At 39.4% G+C, this 18,490-nt stretch overlaps 1 protein-coding gene across 3 annotated transcripts in view; it reads left to right on the top strand.

The window, feature by feature from the left end:
* Nucleotides 1-18,490, top strand: part of ZCCHC7 (zinc finger CCHC-type containing 7) — a 161,145-nt gene that overhangs the window by 105,191 nt on the left and 37,464 nt on the right. For all 3 annotated transcript variants that reach the window (XM_045021798.1, XM_045021799.1, XM_045021800.1), the window contains 3 exons: nt 5,115-5,158; nt 6,691-6,813; nt 9,182-9,352. In XM_045021798.1, the coding sequence (XP_044877733.1) occupies nt 5,115-5,158; nt 6,691-6,813; nt 9,182-9,352 (338 nt within the window). The remainder of the gene's footprint in view (nt 1-5,114; nt 5,159-6,690; nt 6,814-9,181; nt 9,353-18,490) is intronic.

The following is an 18,490-nucleotide window of genomic DNA, read 5'->3' as shown; positions in this document are numbered from 1 at the left end:
TACCGTAACGTGGGTGGACAGTGGAAGCGTTATAAGGACTTGCTGAAGGACAACCTAAAAAAATGTAATATTGACATTGATACTTGGGAGACACTTGCCCAGGATCGCTTAAAATGGAGTGAAGTCCTACGTGATGATCCCCTACATTTTGAACTTGCTCGCCGACAAGCCAAAGAGGACAAGAGGCGCAGGAGAAAAGAGAGACTGGTCTCCAATCATGTTCAACAGCCTCCTGCTGAGCCTGAAAACATCTGCCCTCATTGTAATAGAACTTGCGGTTCAAGGATTGGCCTTATTAGCCACCTGAGGACCCATAACTCCCATGGAAGATGATCATACTCGGTAACGAGTGATCGCCCATCATGCCACTTGGGGAAGTGGTGGCATTAAGTCAGTGTAGAGAGGCACTTACATGGGCGGGAGCCCAATTTAAATGAAGACACTTCCACAGCTGTGTCGACACAAGGCAGCTTACATCAGCGTAACCCTGTAGTTTAGACCAGGCCTGATACCTCTTACAATTCAGCACAGGTGCAATAAGGTTGCTAGCCTTGGGAGGCTGCTGGTCTGGGGCAGGAAATGGGAGTAGAGAAATACTCAGTATACTGCTTTGAGAACGTAGCAGGGATTGGTAGTTCGGTTGAGCTTTGGAGCAGGTGGTAGGCAATGTTTAGTGCTGAGGTCATGCATCAGAGTGAGAGAGAGAATGGTAAATCGAGTGGTTTGTGTTTGAAGAAGCAGGGACAGAAAAGGGAGATCAGAGAAGCTCAGAGCACAGCTAATCTGTGTTTATCCAAAACTCATGGACACTGTCTGGCAGTAAATACATAAATACAAGTTAAGTAAAAGTACATTTACTTGACTTTGTTTTAATTATGTATTGAAACTTATCTGATGTTGGTGTTCAGAGATTTTTCCCACAATTTCACTATAGAATGTGTTTCTTTTGGTCCTATTTTCTTTTATTTCTTTCCGACTAACAGAAAAAAGGCAGCCTGTATGTAATAAGTTTAGACACATCTACAGCCACCAAAAAAGTTTTGAAACTTCAAAATGTATTTCTTCAGCAAGGAATTTAAAAGTTAGGTATTTGGGGGGTATACATGACAACCTATGCAATATTCAGTGATTTGTCTAATAAATATCCCAGCCAGTAAGGCCATATTCACTGCCTCAGAATATCATAAATTCTTCTTTCAGGGTACCAAAAACATCACAGCGACATCAGTTTAAATTGAATTAAAACTGAATTTAAATCCATGTACAAAAAAAATAAGATTTTTCTAAATGGATACAAAAGCAGGACTGTTCATGTGTCAATATGTAGCCTTTCTAGGTAATAAAACCAAGGCCCTCTGTTCTCTGTAATAAGTTGGACCTCAAGTCTGCAGTTTTTCAGGGTATCACACTGGAAAAATTGCAGCAACTTAATTTAATAATGGGCAATTTAATTGGAACAGCACCGTCAATACCCTAGCTTCTGTGTTAATTACTTTCAACTGTTCACTCAGTTTCACTTTTCTCTGTGCCATGGATTTTTATATTAAGGTAGTACTTGCGTCTTAGAAATCGTCACAGGGAAAGCAGAGGTTTTGGCAGCTAGGTAGGGAAACTTGAGGTGGTTAGAGGTTGCTCAGATAATCAGCTATGAAATACTTGACAATGTTGGTCCAGAACCAGAAAAACAGTTTCACTTGTTCTGAACTTTTCCTGTGAATTGTCCCATTAACTTCAGTGGGACTGTGCATTGTTACTGTTTGCAGCACTGGGGCTTTAAAAGTAATGACTGTTACCCTTTGGGTTTCATAATCAGTGACCTATTAAGATGAAGAAGAAAGTTCTTGTCCCTTGGAACTATTGTTTTGAGCTGTCTACAAACAAACGACACCAATTCACACTTGTGTATTGGTTTTATGTTTATCTACATCGTGTGGGGGCTCATAATTTTTTACATGAAAGCTTGGATTCTGGAGCACAGTTCAGCTGCAAGGTTTGGATTTCAGGTCAAATTCTCCAGCTATGAAAAACATGGGGTCACTGAGGACTTCACCCCACATGGTGTCCCTATGTTTAGTCAGTGAGACTGCTCATATGCCTAATATTAAGCATGTGTTTGAGTACTTGGCTGGATTGAGGCCACAGTATTCAGCACCTTGCAGGATTGAGCCATAATAAGAAACGTTTGCTCCCAATTTGTGAAACATAGTATTTGTAAAACCTCTGGTCCTGGGAAATGTGGGGCATTCATTCGTGTATGGCATTGCCTTTTATGTGGTTGGTTTTAATTGTTTAAAACTTTGACTATATATTGAGGGATTCTGTTTCACTGAACAGAATGTGGTAGTATGTGTTCTGAAACCTTAAGGGTATGCTAAGCATATTAAATAATATTCTAGATTTTTATTTTGAGAATTTCTTCTAACATGCTTTATTCAATTCAGAATTCTTTCTTGTAAAAAAAATGGTTCTGTTCTCTGTAATTCATTAGTACAGTCTTTATTAGATGTGATCTGAGGTTTTATGACCAAAATGTCTCCTAATCCATATTTTGTTCATGAGTGAATTTCTGTGACAGACTCCTAAAAATAGAAAATATTCGCAACAGTGCACCTGTCATGTAAACTTGAAGGTTGACTTTTTTTAGTAAGTGCATACAGTAGGGCCAAATTATCCTTTGGATGCAAACAAGCAGCTTCCATTGAAGAAAAGGGATGGGAGTCATACACCAATATCTGCAGACAATTTCTGGTCCAGAAAACTTGACATTATTGTCTAAAATAATGTGGGGTGCATTAGAATAGGTGCGCAGATACCATGGTGATGGGGTCAATATAAGAACTAGATAAATAGTTATAAAATATATTTATTTGCACTCAAATGCCATCCTTTACCTTCCTTTTTGACATTTAAAAAATAAATGGAGGGGGCTCGCCACCTTTAATTATCAGTGGACTCTATATTTAGAGTTTTTGCTGTTAGTAAATGCAAGTTAGTTATTCATGCATCTCATAGGCAGGGCTGGTAGCATCACTTATTACCGAGGTTGTCCTACACTTCCCATTATAAGATCCTGTTTTCAGTTTATTATAACGTTGCTAAATGTCAACCATTTGGGCTGAGATTTTCCATGGCAAGTGTCTACCTCAGGCTTGCTTGCTTGTTTGTTTAAATACTCCAGCCAGAACGGTTCTACAGTTTCAAAGTATGAGGCTAAGGAAAAATACATTGTTTTGCCAATGTTAAAAAAATTATTTCAAAAGCTTTGGAGCAGGGACTTCTCCTTTTGCTATCTCCATGAAAATCTTCCTCTATTTGCAGTTCGCACACACTCAGTAAAAACTTATTAGATTTTAGCAGCTTTATTCTCCAAAGATTCTGTCTGCTCTGGGCATGCTCCAGTGCAGGGCTGAGCTGGACTTCCCCTGGAATTAGAGGTCTGGGCTGCTGCAGGTCAGTCCGGGTTTGGACACCGGAACTGAGTGCACAGAGACTGTTTCAGCTGTGCACTAAATGAGGATGAGGAGACTCAGGAAACCTGTGCAACACTTTCAAAAGATGAGCTTAAATTCATAACCAAAAATCATGGATTGAACAGACACACTGGATTTATGGCTTATCACAACAATCTGTAACCCACTAACCTCCTCTTTTTGTCCCATGACTGCAGAGGTGTTAACAGGTCACTCTACCTTGAAAGTTCCCTTACAATATGTGCTAACTACTTATGCTGGGTCATTACATATATTGAATCTATTTCCCCATGTTAAATATCCTCACACCTTCCTGTCAGCTGTCTAAAATGGGTCATCTTGATTATCACTACAAAAGTTTGTTTTCTCCTGTTGATAATACTTCATCTTAATTAATTAGCCTCTTACAGTTGGTATGGCTACTTCCACCTTTTCATGTTCTCTGTATGTATATATATTTCTTACTATATGTTCCATTCTATGCATCCAATGAAGTGGGCTGTAGCCCACGAAAGCTTATGCTCAAATAAATTTGTTAGTCTCTAAGGTGCCACAAGGACTCCTGTTCTTTTTACTTATGCTAAACAATCGGCATTCCACCTTACATTTAGCTGTGATGCTGGGAGTATCTTTCCCAGAACTGAAGAAGAGCTCTGTGTTGCTTGAAAGCTTGTGGCCTGGTCTACACTACACAGTTAGGTCGACGTAAGCTGCTTTATGTTGGCCTAATTATGTCAATGTACGAAATACAGCATTGTCCCGCCGACGTAAGTGCCATACTGCAGTGACGTAACTCCACCTCCACGAGAGGCCTAGGACTTATGTTGGTGTAGTTAGAGCGGGGCAGGCTCTGTGTAGACACTGAATTACGTATATCAGCTGTTGACTGTCTTGTCAATTTCAGGGCTCCATGCTGAAGCTGTGAAATTGGCAAGAAAGCCCGGCAGCTAGAACCTGGCTGCCCCCAGCTCCCTGCTCAGAGAGGCAAGAAGCCTGAGCAGATATCCCTCCCCTGCCCCTGGCAGGGAACGGAGAGGCAAGAAGCCCGGGCAGCTGGCCAACACTGCTGGCTGAGAGGGAATGCGCAGCACTGGCAGAAGGAGGGTAGTGTGGACATCAGCCACTGCAGTAATGTCTGCATATCGACCTAACATGTGTCGACTTAAGTCTGTAGTGTAGATGTGGCCTATGCCGCTCATCAATGGAAGCTGGTCCAGTGAAAGATATTATCTCACCCACCTTGTGTCTCTGAGATCCTAGAGGTCCATGAGGGTGACCGCGGATTTTCTAAGGGTTCTGTGTGCCTTGACAGACAGCAGTTAAATGTAATGTGTGTAACCAGTAGTGCAGTACTTCAGTGTCAGTGTCACTTACCACATAGTGACTTCTTCCCTATCTGATGCCTTGTTTAACAAAACACACACAACAAAGATTACATTTTAATTATAAGGTAGGTCAAACTTGGAGCCAAACAGATTGGTAGTGTCCCTTTGCTGAAACTGAAACTAGATTTGCCAATGATGTGCTTTTAAAAACAGGTCTGGTCTTGTCTCCTTTCAGTGACTACATAGAAATCACCTGTGGTTGAATTTACAAAATAACTTTCAGTGCATTAATATATTTCACAATATATCTGTTTTGCAGGAGAAGATGGAGTGGACTGGTCCATCAGTGATAAAGACCTAGAGGTAATATAGCCTAATAAAGTATTCCAAATATTGTAGGTTGTTTTTAAAAGAGGGGGCATAACCTTATGAATGAAACCCCTTATTATAGACCCACTGATCCCTCATGAACAACATACCTGGAAAACATTCTTATATATCATGTATTTCTGTGTTTCTCTCTCTCTCTCTCCATTGTCTGTTGGTAACACTAGTTTACATGAAAAGAGGATATTTGCTTTTTAAGAGTTCATCTGAAGTAATAGTTCTTCCTTAACATCATAATCATTTCCCACAGCTTCCAACTATGATGTCAGTAACAGAGCATTAAGATATCAGATGTAGAATAGGCAGAAAGAAGAGATGATTTCTTAAAACATTAAAAGTTCTTTTATTCACACAGGTATCCCTATATAAATAGAAAATAAAAAAATAGAGTAAAGGTGTGAGCAGAATTATTAATTTTTCTTCAAGATATCCATGAGACATCAGCAGCTCTCTGAAGCAGAACCAGACTCTTCAGCCTCTAGCTGCACTTACTTATGATGCATTTATCATTTGGTGGGACTTCTTGTCTTGCCCTACTCACATACCTCTCCTTCTGGAGGGTCTGGAAGAAAGTTAATCCTAATAGCTCCAGACTATCTAAGAGGAGCACAGTACACAGACCTCTTGAGGGTCCCTCTCTCTCTGTCTCACAACCAGCTCTAGTGAGGTCCAGTAATGCTTCCGTATTAGGGTTACCAACCCTCCACTGTTGTCCTGGAGTCTCCAGGAATTAAAAATTAATCTTTAATTAAAAATTATGTCATGTGATAACTCCTATAGGAATAAGTCCAACCAAAATTGGCAACCCTATTCCATATGCAGGGGCCCTCAATCTTTCAGCTTGGCTTGTGACAGCTGCATCTGTCCTAGTTCTATGCCCAACATCCTGTCTGTTTAAAAAAAACAAACAAACAAAAAACCTGATGTTTACTGGTACTAAATAAATCTTCAGGAGCAAGAGAGAGAATTATCAGCTTCCTCTGCTTCTGTGGCAATAACATGTGAGGTCACAGTTGTGTGTTTTGCAGGTTCACTGTAATGTGTCATGGTGCAAAATGCAGTTTTAATAGATCTCCCTACAGCATTATATTTCTTCTAAGGAATGTGTCTACCCTTGTTGTATGGTGACTTGTATTTGTAATTAATGTTCGCTACGTGTGCAATCTGGGGGGAGCTAGAGTTCATCCTGGAATGAGAGAGCCAGTTGAGCCTCTCTGAGATTTTCAAAAGAAGACAAACCTTTTTAATTATTCTTTTGTTGTTGTCTGAAAAAAAGACAAAAGTGTCTGCCAGTGATTTAGCAGCCAGTCATTTAGACGCATGTAGGGCAAAGTTTAAGAGAACAGAACTATCCACTTCAGCACTAAATGGTTGACAAATGTATGAGTACAATATTAGATTTCAAACTGAACGTACCAGCGCTGACAGCTACAAAAATACAATTCAGCAAAGCACTAAACCACAGAAGTCCAAATAATAGATACATCTTTTTTTTCTTGTTTCCCTAGGCACAGATTGGTAATTATGCACCCCTGAGACGCACCAGCAGATACTATGCAACAGACAAAAATGTTACTTGTAGAAATTGTGATAAACGGGGTCATTTGTCTAAAAACTGTCCTACTCCAAAGGTAAATGCAATATTTTAATTTATTTTAGAGGCAGCCCGTTGTTCTGTGGTTACTAGTTAACACGCTTTTGGGTTGGTCTAGAGCTGGCCCACCACGCTGTGGAGTTTATAAACATCCCTGTATGGTCCAGATTGGGAGAAATTGATTAGGACTGGGTGATTAGCCAGTTAACAAGGGGATCCAGCTCATCAGCTGGGGACTGTGGCATGGGAGCAGGATGGCAGATCAGCGGGGCTGGGAGGAGAAGCAAAGAAGCTTAGGATCTAAGGAGGTGAGACCTCTCTCCCCCACCTCAACTCAGTGCCTAGGGGCTACAGTGACACACGGAAAAAGCCTTGTGGTGGGGCAACGTAAGACACTCTTAAACAAAGTGCAGTGTGGTGAATTTACGAATGCGAGTGTGAGGACTGCTTGCAAAGAGACATCCAGGGTAAGGAAGCCTGCTCTGAGCCACCCTATTTCATGAAGCAGCAAAGAATCCTGTGACACCTTATAGACTAACAGAAGTTACTTCTGTTAGTCTATAAGGTGCCACAGGATTCTTTGCTGCTTCTACAGAACCAGACTAACACGGCTACCCCTCTGATACTTGACACCTATTTCATGAGTTTGTCATTTGGCTTAAAGGTTTGTTCCAGGTTGAAATTTGACAATAAGGTCTCTTGGACAAGACTAATTTAATTTACAAAGTTAAAAAAGGCTTTAGTTAAGATTTTTTTTGTTTGTTTTTGTTTTTATTTTGTTTTTTTGGTATGAAATCTCTCACAATTACAAATGAATACAGAGAAAATAAAGGTAAGTATAATGTAAGGATATATTGTTGAGATCCTGAAAGAATATTTTACATTTTTTAACTTTTATATTGTAAAGACTCTCAGAGAAAAAGAACTAAAGTAAAGAGAAACATTTTTTAGGAAGGAACAGCATCTAGACTTAGTACCTATTGCCCTGGCAAAGAATTGTTTTAAAGATTATTTACCTCCCTTTGCCATCATAGAAAATATTAAATTAAATGTGACCTCAAACAGCTCAAATTTCAACAAACCAAACACAGAAAGTTTTTACCTAAAATATTCATCTTCAGTTTTTTTGAAAAACACCTACTATGTAAAATATTATGTGGAAATGGCTGCAGTCTCTATAGGTGTGACTTAACCACTCCCAACAGAAAAGACTGTAAAAGCTCTGAGAATTTTGCAAAGCCTACACCTTCTGAGACTGCTTCCTATTCCAAGTCTATGGATGTGTCTATGTAAAACCAGTTTCTCCGTGACTATCAGTCATTCCCACCCAGTGGCCATTTGAGCCTCAAATAACAGACTCAGTCATTGGGGAAATTGGCTTAAAATGGACACAGCTTCAGAATAGGCTTTCAATAGTTAGATTTTATAACTCCATAAATGCACTAGTACGCATACACGGGAATCTCAAAAGTATGAACATTCACTTTTATGGCATAGATCAGTGGTTCCCAAACTTGCTGCGTCGCTTGTGCAGGGAAAGCCCCTGGTGGGCCGGGCTGGTTTGTTTACCTGCCGCGTCCGCAGGTTTGGCTGATTGTGGCTCCCAGTGGCTGTGGTTTGCTGCTCCAGGCCAATGGGAGCTGCTGGAAGCGGTGGCCAGTACGTCCCTCAGCCCGCACCGCTTCCAGCACCTCCCATTGGCCTGAAGCAGTGAACCATGGCCACTGGGAGCCGTGATCGGCCAAACCTGTGGACGTGGCAGGTACGCTTTCCCTGCACAAGCGGCAGAACAAGATTGGGAACCACTGGCATAGATATAGAGGCGAATCGTTAGAGTCCATTGTGTTACATATCACAGCATGCCACTAAGAGAGACAGCTTTTTCATTTTTTAAAACAGTATTTTAAAAAAGGAAATATAAACCAACTTGATTTTACACATCTTACCTGCATTTTACACATCTTTCATACAAGTTGTATCCAAAATTTGAGCACACACTGTTCAGGTATGAAAAGTTTGTCTCAAATCAAAATGTTCCTTTCCTCTTAGCATGATTGTTGTTGATTCGTTGAAAGTAGTACAAGTGTATGCAGTAATTCATGAAACTTGAGAAGAAGCAAGGACCAGGAAGTACTGTATATAGAATTACAATGTTAGCTTGTATTTCTCTTCTTTAAGAAGTAAGAAAATCTTGTTTAAGAGTAGAAAATCTTGTTTAAGAAATAAGAAATCTTGAAGAAAGACTATAATCTTACTATCCCAGATGAGAATACATAATTATGAACATTATGATTTGTGGGGGTTTGCGCTCATTTTGGTTTGTGTTTCACCAGTTATTATTTTTAAATACTTTAAACAGTTGAAATGTTTTCACCTAAGATCCTTCTTTCTGTATTTCTCCATAGAAAATTCCCCCTTGTTTCTTGTGTGCAGAGAGAGATCACCTACAAAATACCTGCCCAGCACGGTTTTGTTTAAACTGCTGTTTGCCTGGACACTGTTCCAGGGAGTGCCTTGAGAGAGCTTATTGGCGTAAACATTGTAACCGCTGCGATATGAAAGGCCATTATGCGGATGTGAGTAGAACGTTTAGCAATCGTTAGCCCATGTCCACCTTTGTCAATAAATGTTATGCGAGGTAAAACTTGATGTTCTAACCATCTGTTTTTAATCTTCTGTTATACAGTGGGCACGTATTTATACATATATAAAAATATATTTGAGTATCTGTCTATATAGTATCATAGTTTCCGTGAGGAAAGAGGCCAGAATTTAGCAAAATGTGGCATTGTCAGCCCTGCTGTTTGCTGTGATGCAGCTCTATGTTCCAGTTCAGTTTGTACATCAATTACTTGCTCACATAAATGTTTTTCTTCCTAAAATATATCTGTGCAGCAGGTGTGGTGAGAAGTGCCCATGGAAGCATCATTTAGCCCCGTGGAAGGTGTATAAAGATATTGTATGTGATTCTTTCACACTTTGGATATAAAGATTTGAAAATTGAACAAGTGAAGCATATATCGTTTTGCTGAGTTTTTATTTCATTTTTAGAAAATATTTTTCAAAAAAGATATAAAAATGCAATAAGCAAGACATTTCAATTTAAGTCGTAACAGGCATCAAGAGAGAGGAATTCAAATATACATTTAGTTGGTGTGGGGGTGGGTGGGGGTGAGCAGATGTGTAGTATTTAATGCTCAATATATAATGACAGTTCTTCAGACTTTTGTTCCATAAGCTGGGAGGAATTTGGGGGTAGAGCAGAATCAGCACTTTCCCCTGATTAAGGAACGAGTGTCTTGCACAATTCACTAGTGTTCATGCTGAGAGAGATAGTGAGGGGCTCTCACTGGAATTTCATCCAGTTGTACTCAACCAGAAGACTGGGGAAAATGCATGGGTCCTCATCAATGATGGCTTAAAATGAGGAGACATCAGATGTCCCAAGTGCTCCAGCAAAGGTGCAGAGGACAGCTTCTACCCACCAAAAGCCAGTAAATAGCCGTGTGTTGTTCTGATACTACTCCATATTCCTATGTTGTTATAAAAGCATCAGTAGAAACTTAAGTTAGTCTATATCTCGGTTTGGTATGTACATTACCTTATGCATTTCATATGACAAGTATACCTGAGCCGGGTAAAAGGACATAATACAGTTTTTTCCCATGTAAATATTATCTAAATGTTATCTATCAGTAAAATAGTAATGTTAAAGGAAGATGTTTAGAAACAGTTTATTTGAATGACTCAGCTTACACTCTGCATGCTTTTCAGTTGTGGATATACATTCAGTTCTCGTGTGCAGGTTTGGATTTCTGCCACAGTCACCTGTAAACTTTTATATGAACCGTGAAAGAGGGAAGATGGTGACAAACGAGGTGAATTATGTGCTTCTCCCCAGACAAGCATACTGTATATGGTGTGGGAGAAAAATTATAAAGAGACTGAACAGTTGTTCTGTCTTGTATTGTTCAAATGTCAAAAGAACAGTACAGTATAAGGAGAGAAATATTTCTGGTCTGAAATCTATTGATATCTTTATCTTAATCTTTACAATATATTAGTAAGAGCGATGCGAAATCCATCTTTCAGTGTCTGTCATTTTCACCAATGTCATTCAGAATTGCACTGTTGCTACGTAGAAGATCAGCACTAATCATACCAGTTGGGGTGTACAGTCTGATCAGCATTGCCAATCAACCCCTTCCTTCTGTCTTAACAAAGAGAAGGTTAAGGAGTGACTTGATTACAATTTATAAGTACCTACATCTGGAATATTTAATAATATTTAATAATGGGCTCTTCAGTCTAACAGAAAAAGGTATAGCATGATCCAATGGTTTGAAGTAAAACAAGACAAATTCAGACTGAAAGTAAGACATACATTTTTTACAGTAATTAACCATTGGAACAACTTACCAAGGGTTCTGGAGGATTCTCTATAACTGACCATTTTAAAATCAAGGTGGGATGTTTTTCTAAAAGATCTGCTCTGGGAATTATTTGGGGAAGTTCTCTGGCCTGTGTTATACAGGAGGTCAGACAATGGTCCTTTTAGGCCTTGGATCAATGAATGTGCATTATTCCCTGTTGCCTCAGAATCATAGAATATTAGGGTTGGAAGGGACCTCAGGAGGTCATCTTGTCCAACCCCCTGCTCAAAGCAGGACCAATCCCCAGCTTTTTATCCCAGTTTGCCAAATGGCCCCCTCAAGGATTGAACTCACAACCCTGGGTTTAGCAGGCCAATGCTCAAACCACTGAGCTATCCCTCTTCCCTCCCTCCCCCAGCCTTCATGTCTTAAGATAGAGAGAGAAAAGGTACATAGAACAAATATTGAACGCCATACCTCACCTCATAAAACATCATTTCTGAAATCTTAACCACCCTTTTTCTGTAACCAAAGTATCTCAATCCATTCCCCTTTGACCTTCCAGATCTCTCTTGTCAAATGAGCATATGAAAATGCCCCACTTCTTCAACATAGTCACAGTCCAGGTAAAGAGATTCTTGTAAAAGATGTATTGTTCATTTTATCGCCCTATCAGGCATTTGTCAGCAACAGGCTCCAGGTCAGGCAGCAAAGCAGTGGAGTTTTTTCCACATATTTTGTTGATTGGGAAAAAAACACTCAATAAAAACATATACGCTATGGTATTTTGTGCAAATTTTTTAGGATATACAACCTTAAATAAAAGTGTATTTGTGGGATCGATAATGAGTTTGCATTTTTTTAATAAGTGAAAACTGTCAGTGTGGATATATTAGCAGGTAAATCATTATCCAACATTAAGTATCAAGGGTAAAAGAAGTGAATAAGTTTGTGGGAGCATATCGGGAGATGCAAACTGCTAGACAGAGCAATTCAAAAGTTACAAGAATACTGAGGATCCATTCAAGAATGTAACTTGGGCAAAGGCACATTTTCTGTATAGGCAACTAGCGGCCAGGTGAAACCACTGACCATTATATTACAGACCTGTGTAATAAAGCTAAGTCATGTGAATTTGGACACTTAACAGGTGAACTGTTTGGAAACCAATTTATTAGTGGTATAAAGAGTCAAAGCAGACAGTTGTAAGAAAAGGATTTGATCTTTCAAAGAATAGAGGATATTTGCAAGTTTATTGAAAATTGTCCTTCTGAAGTGAAAGTGTTAGCAAACTGGGGGAGGGGTCATTTAATTAGACCTATAACTCAAGACACACAGACAGTATACAAGTCTAAACAAATGGCAAAAACTAGACTTGTTTGCAAATAAATGTCAAGATAACCGCACCATGATGCAAAAGTATACAGCATAAGGAGTGCAGTGCAATGAAAGCAACCATTTTGCAAGGGGGTGTATCTCTCAGCCCTAATCACAAAGACATACAAAAGCAGAATGTACTTAAGAACATACCACTAGAAGACTAAGTTCTGGAGGTGGTAATATAGAAACAGAGTTATGTATTGGGTCCCTAAATATATATTCTACAACAAAACAGTTTGTCTCAATGGAAAGAGTGAATAAAAAGTTAATTTGAGTTAAAAATTAACTCAGTGCAACATAATCACATCATGCACATACAAAAATATTAGTGACTGTAACTCACACACCTCCTGGGTATGGTGTTCTGTCCCATCTAGTGACACCAGTCAGACCACTTAGAAAGAGAGATAAAATGAGTTTGCTCTACAGCTTTAGCTAACAGACAATTCGCTAGCGGAAAATACATTGTTTTGCCCATGTTAAAAAAAATTCTGGTGATCTTTTCTTTGAGACACTCTAGCATCACCATACTTTCTCAACAACTCTCAAGAAATATTTTAGGGACTCCGTGTAACATAGGCACAACAATGAATGCAGGGCGTATACACAGGCTGCCAAATAATCCCAACTAAAATGTACTCCTTTGCTCTTTTATTCTATAATCGTTGTAGACACAAGCAGCTTGAGCTGGAATGTTGCTACTTATCTCAACAGTGCTTTCTCTGATGGAATTGTAACATTTGGGTTGCACAGTGTATAAATGTCTGTACACATGGTTTCACTCAACCTTGCCATGCAAAATCTCACAGTAACAAAGTGATGAAATAGATTTTAAAGTCTTCATTGGTGGTTGGGGAACAATTTATAAAGAGTTCAAAATGTGAGAGTTTTTCTTGGCACATATTTTATTTATCTAAACAACAATCTAATTTGATTCAAGCTCCTTACTCTTTACAATTTAAAAGGACCTTAAAGAGAGTGAAAATAACTGGATAGGGGAAATAAGCTGATACAGTCACTATCCTGAAACACTAACCTGTAATTTAGCATAAAGTTTTATGGTTGCCCAGTTAATGTGGTACACCACAATATATGTTCGATATAGAGAACTATGATTAAATAAGGCTGCTGTGAAGCAAACCAGCAACATGTAGAAAAGCATAAATCATGCTGATCTCGGATGGGTAGTAGACGAGCTTCAGCTAAGAACTCCAGGTTATAGCTGCTTGGGGCATGAGGCTATCTTTGATTTCAGGAGGAGTCTTCCACATCTGAAGACAGGATTTGGCTCCCTGTTTGAAGGTACTTATTTTTCTCAGCACACCAATCTTTTATCATTATTTACGTCCAAAGTTCAGTACACATCTCCCCCCTCCTTTTCTTTAATGGATAGTTTAGACATTTGTTTAAAATAAATAGTGACTTTTCTGCCCTTGATACATATGCCCAAAAGTCATGTTACTGGTAATGTGAGTTTGTGTGTATCTTGTGTACAGTGTTGTAGTTCTATGGTAAATTGCTAATAATATTGGATCCATTCCCAAATATCAAATTTATACTGGTATATACATCTATGGGTACTAAACAGGAGTAGTTAAAATCTTTATAAAAGGTAGCTACTGAGTTGAATATTCAGGTGTATTTTAATTAAACTCATTTTGAGAGTTCAAAATAGCCACAAACTGGGAAACATTTTTTTTAATTGCATACATTATAACACTAGACATAATTGGTTTTGAAATGTTCCTTCCTGGATGAAAGATTTTGTCAGTTTTTACTCTAGAATGAATTGTTATGGCAAAAGTATAATTCCTAGGAAACAAAGAAAGTTATTTATTATGTCATAAATGTATTGCTATAACATATTTAATTATCAGATATGTTCTAAAATATTCTGATGCACACTATGAAAGCTTGGGTTAGAATAAAATAGGTTGGTAAAATAATCAAAATTGAAACTAATCTGATATGAATGTAGAAGTAGAACAGTGGGATAGAGCGACAAGATCACAACCAGAGGGCGATACACAGTGATGATGCACTTAAGATGTGGTTGGTTATGACAGTGGAGAAGAGTACTTGTGAAGGTCCTAAATAATATAGATTCATCGATTATAGGGCCAAAAGGGGACCCCTGTGATCGTCTGGTCTGATGTCCTGCATAACACAGGCCATAAGATGTCCGTGAATCAATTCCTGTTTGAACTAGAGCATATCTTTTAGGAAAGCATCTAGTCTTGATGTGTGCAGGAAGAGGTGAATGATACAGTAATGACACTTAGAGGTAGTAGAGAGTGAGACAAGATATGGAATTAAGGAAAGGTAAGAAATAAGAGACTCTTCTGTATTATTCTATATTGTATAGGTGCAATATAAGGCGTAGAAAAGAATCAGATGAGAATGTGGATGATTGAGGGAGAGAATGAAAATTAGGTCTGTTCAAAAAATCTGGCTTACACCTATATTTCCAATATTTCAGAATGAAAACATGCATGAAACTTAAAAACATATTTTTCGATTTTCCATCAAGTAACCTGTTCCCAGCTAGGACAGATAGTATTTGAGCACATATTCATTATTGTAACAGTAGAATTGTGGAAGAACAAGAAAATTCCCCAAAATGGGTAGGAAAATATCTTTTAGGGACCATTTAGGTCAGAGCACTTCAGCGCTACAGTCAATCATACTACAATTTAAAAAATACACTGTACCATTCTTGTAATGTAGATGGACAGCCATTCTGAAACTTTAGAGTTTAGATTTTGGCACAGCTTCTCTACTAGTTAAACTTTTCCACATTAAAGAAAATTATGGTTTCTTGAGTAACACAATGTTCCTTTTGAAAGGCAGCATCGTCTGGTATTCCTAGGGTCCTCATCTACCACCATCCCCAGTTGGTAGCTTTCTTTGAGAGGGATTATAGGGCTTTAGCCCTAGTCCCTTTCTTTATCCAAAGATCTCAAAGAACTTACAAAATGGTGTAACCATTATTATCTCTATTCTTTGTCCACTCTGTGTCAGTCTTCACAGTTTGGTGTTCCTTCTAACAGCAGCAACTGGAGGCAGACCACAACTTTTCTTCTGTGTGTGTGTGGGTTTAAAGCACCCCTCAGGAAGAGCTCTCCAGAATTCTGGACCTTCACACGGATACAGATGGCAGACATCAGGCTTCCCTTTGTAGCAGAGCGTTTTACAGGATTTTTTTTTTAACTTAAATATCTTTCTTTTCTTTTCTTTTTTTTTGTTGTCTTCTAAGTTGTTCTCAAAATTGCTGGGCTCCAAAAATGTTTTCCTTTCCTGAGGAGGGTTTGAAGGGCAACACCTCGATAAGAAAGCAGAAATCTTCAGAACGTCTCACGGAAGCCTGGATCATGTCCTGGGCAGAAGCTCTCGTTCTGTCCCTCAGGATTCTACACATCAAAGGAGAAAAAAGCCTGAGTTGACTGGCACTGCAGGACGCACTTAGACCTGAAGGGATGCAGTCAGGGCCAGCCGTTTTTGCAGAGCATCATAAAGCAGGTTGGAAGCGCATTGATGAACCTGTTGGTATCCAGATCCAGTTGGAAAACCAAAAGATGCTACCTAAGGGGGAGACACTTAAAAGTGGGAAATCTGGACACCGAATTTCAGAAGTGGCTTCAGGGCCTCCTTCTCCATGCAAGTGTGAAGATGCAAACACTTTGCAAACAAACAGGCTAGCGAGTTCGGTTACATTCTCAATAGCACTCGGGTCGCAGTCCTCAGGCCTGATTAAGCCATAACTGGAATCTCCTCTCAAGATCCCAACACAAAAGAACATATTCCAATAGGAGCTTACCCTGCACCAAAATCCAGTGCTGCTAAAACTGAGCAGTAGGTGTACTTAGATATTTAAATAAGGTGATAAATGCTCTCCTAGCATCTTGGAGCAGACAGATGATGACTACAAATCACTTGGATGAGATTCAAATATTGGCACCCAAGAGACATCTTGGGGCAAAGTCAGCTTAAAGTAAAGAACACTCTAACATTTCTACAAGGAGGCATGGCTATGGCTCCTTGCTAACACTTCAGAAAGACAAGTCTACAACTGTTAAGTATATTGAGCTGTAACAAATCCCGGAGAATCTCTAATCATTCTCTCACAAAATAGATTCCTTAGGACCACCACTATCATCAGTGCTCCATTAATACTCAGATTCTTGACATGATCTTCAACTGTGTACTACAAGCCCACATAAACCACCCTTCTAGTCTTTGCAATCAGCATGTATTCTCACTGGAAGTTTCTTGCCTACATGCCATGTCCTCAGCCTTAGAGATTTCAGAGCATGGCATGCACTCTGTGGAACCTCAGTTATACATATTCTACCAGGGCATAGCAGTTCTTGAAAATGACCAGTCCTCCTTTCTGAAGGTCACCATAATCTTTCTCAGAAGATTTGTCTGAATCCAAACATCCTATGAAGTAGAAAGGGCATACAAGGGATAAAAGATGTATATAGAAGAGGCATTCAAAGCCTCAGGTAGAGCTCCTAAGCATATTCCTGCTCACTCTAAGAAACTGTGCTGGTGAGATCTGCCAGGTTGCTATGTGGTCCTCCCTCCACACTTTCTCAAAGCACTCTAGAGCAAACATCTTGAATACTGTGTGCAGATGTGGTCACCCCATCTCAAAAAAGATATATTGGAATTGGAAAAGGCTCAGAAAAGGGAAACAAAAATGATTAGAGGGATGGAATGGCTTCTGTATGAGGAGCGATTAATAAGACTGAGACTTTTCAGCTTGGAAAAGAGACTGCTAAGGGGAGATATGATTGAGGGCTATAACATCATGACTGGTGTAGAGAAAGTAGATAAAGAAGTGTTGTTTACTACTTCTCATAATACAAGAACTAGGGGGTCACTAAATGAAATTAATAGGCAGCAGGTTTAAAACAAATAAAAGGAAGTATTTCTTCACACAACGCACAGTCAACCTGTGAACTCCTTGCCAGAGGATGTTGTGAAGGCCAAGACCATAGCAGGGTTAAAAAAAGAACTAGATAAATTCATGGAGGATAGGTCCATCAATGGCTATTAGCCAGGATGGGCAGGAATGGTGTCCCTATCCTCTGTTTGCCAGAAGCTGGGAATGAGCAACAGGGGATGGATCACTTGATGATTACCTGTTCTGTTCATTCCCTCTGGGGCACCTGCAATTGGCCAGTGTCAGAAGACAGGATACTGGGCTAGATGGACCTTTGGTCTGACCCAGTAGGGCCATTCTTATGTTCTTATCCTCACCTCATGCAGTACTTGGTAGGTGAGTGTTACAAAATGTGATGCCCTAATAACCTCTTACTTTCCTTTCCAATTTCTACATAATTCAATTGATTTCCCATAACCCCCTCCCCCAAGGAATGATAATTGTTTTCTGCATTGAACTTCAGACTGATATGGAGGGAAAGGGAGGAAAAATTCTTACATATGAATTTTCCTTCTAAAATATTCCATGTCAGTGAGTCTGACCCTCCTTTGGAGGTTTGCATTATGTCCACAGGCATTTCTGGCTATCACTTGCCTGTTAAGTAATTTTAAAGGGAAAAGTGTGTTCATCTAGGTCAGGAAATCCCTAAATTTCTTGTCAGATCTACTGCAAACAGTTTGATTAACACTTCTTGACTGTTGTATAATCAGTTTCCAAAGCTGAACAACACTGTCATTCTTGAGAGTCATTCCTGCGGGATGACCCTAAGCCCCAAGCTCAGAGCCAAAGATCTGGTCTACCTCTCAATTGCTGTGGAGGCAGGGAGCATCCCTCAGTGAAGACTTTCTGACACGGAGTGTTCTAGAAAGAAAATGCACAAATAAGGCTCCATTTTCCCTTTTGCAGTTGGGGAAACTAGTCCACAGAAAGTCCATGATTTGCTCAAGGTCATTCCTTGAGTTAGCAGAGAGTGCAGACCCCTATCTCTTGACGGTTAGTCCCCTGCTCCAACT

This window comes from Mauremys mutica, chromosome 6 (assembly GCF_020497125.1).
Source record: "Mauremys mutica isolate MM-2020 ecotype Southern chromosome 6, ASM2049712v1, whole genome shotgun sequence".
Taxonomy (NCBI): Eukaryota; Metazoa; Chordata; order Testudines; family Geoemydidae; genus Mauremys; species Mauremys mutica.
This window is presented reverse-complemented; position numbering and strand designations above follow the sequence as displayed.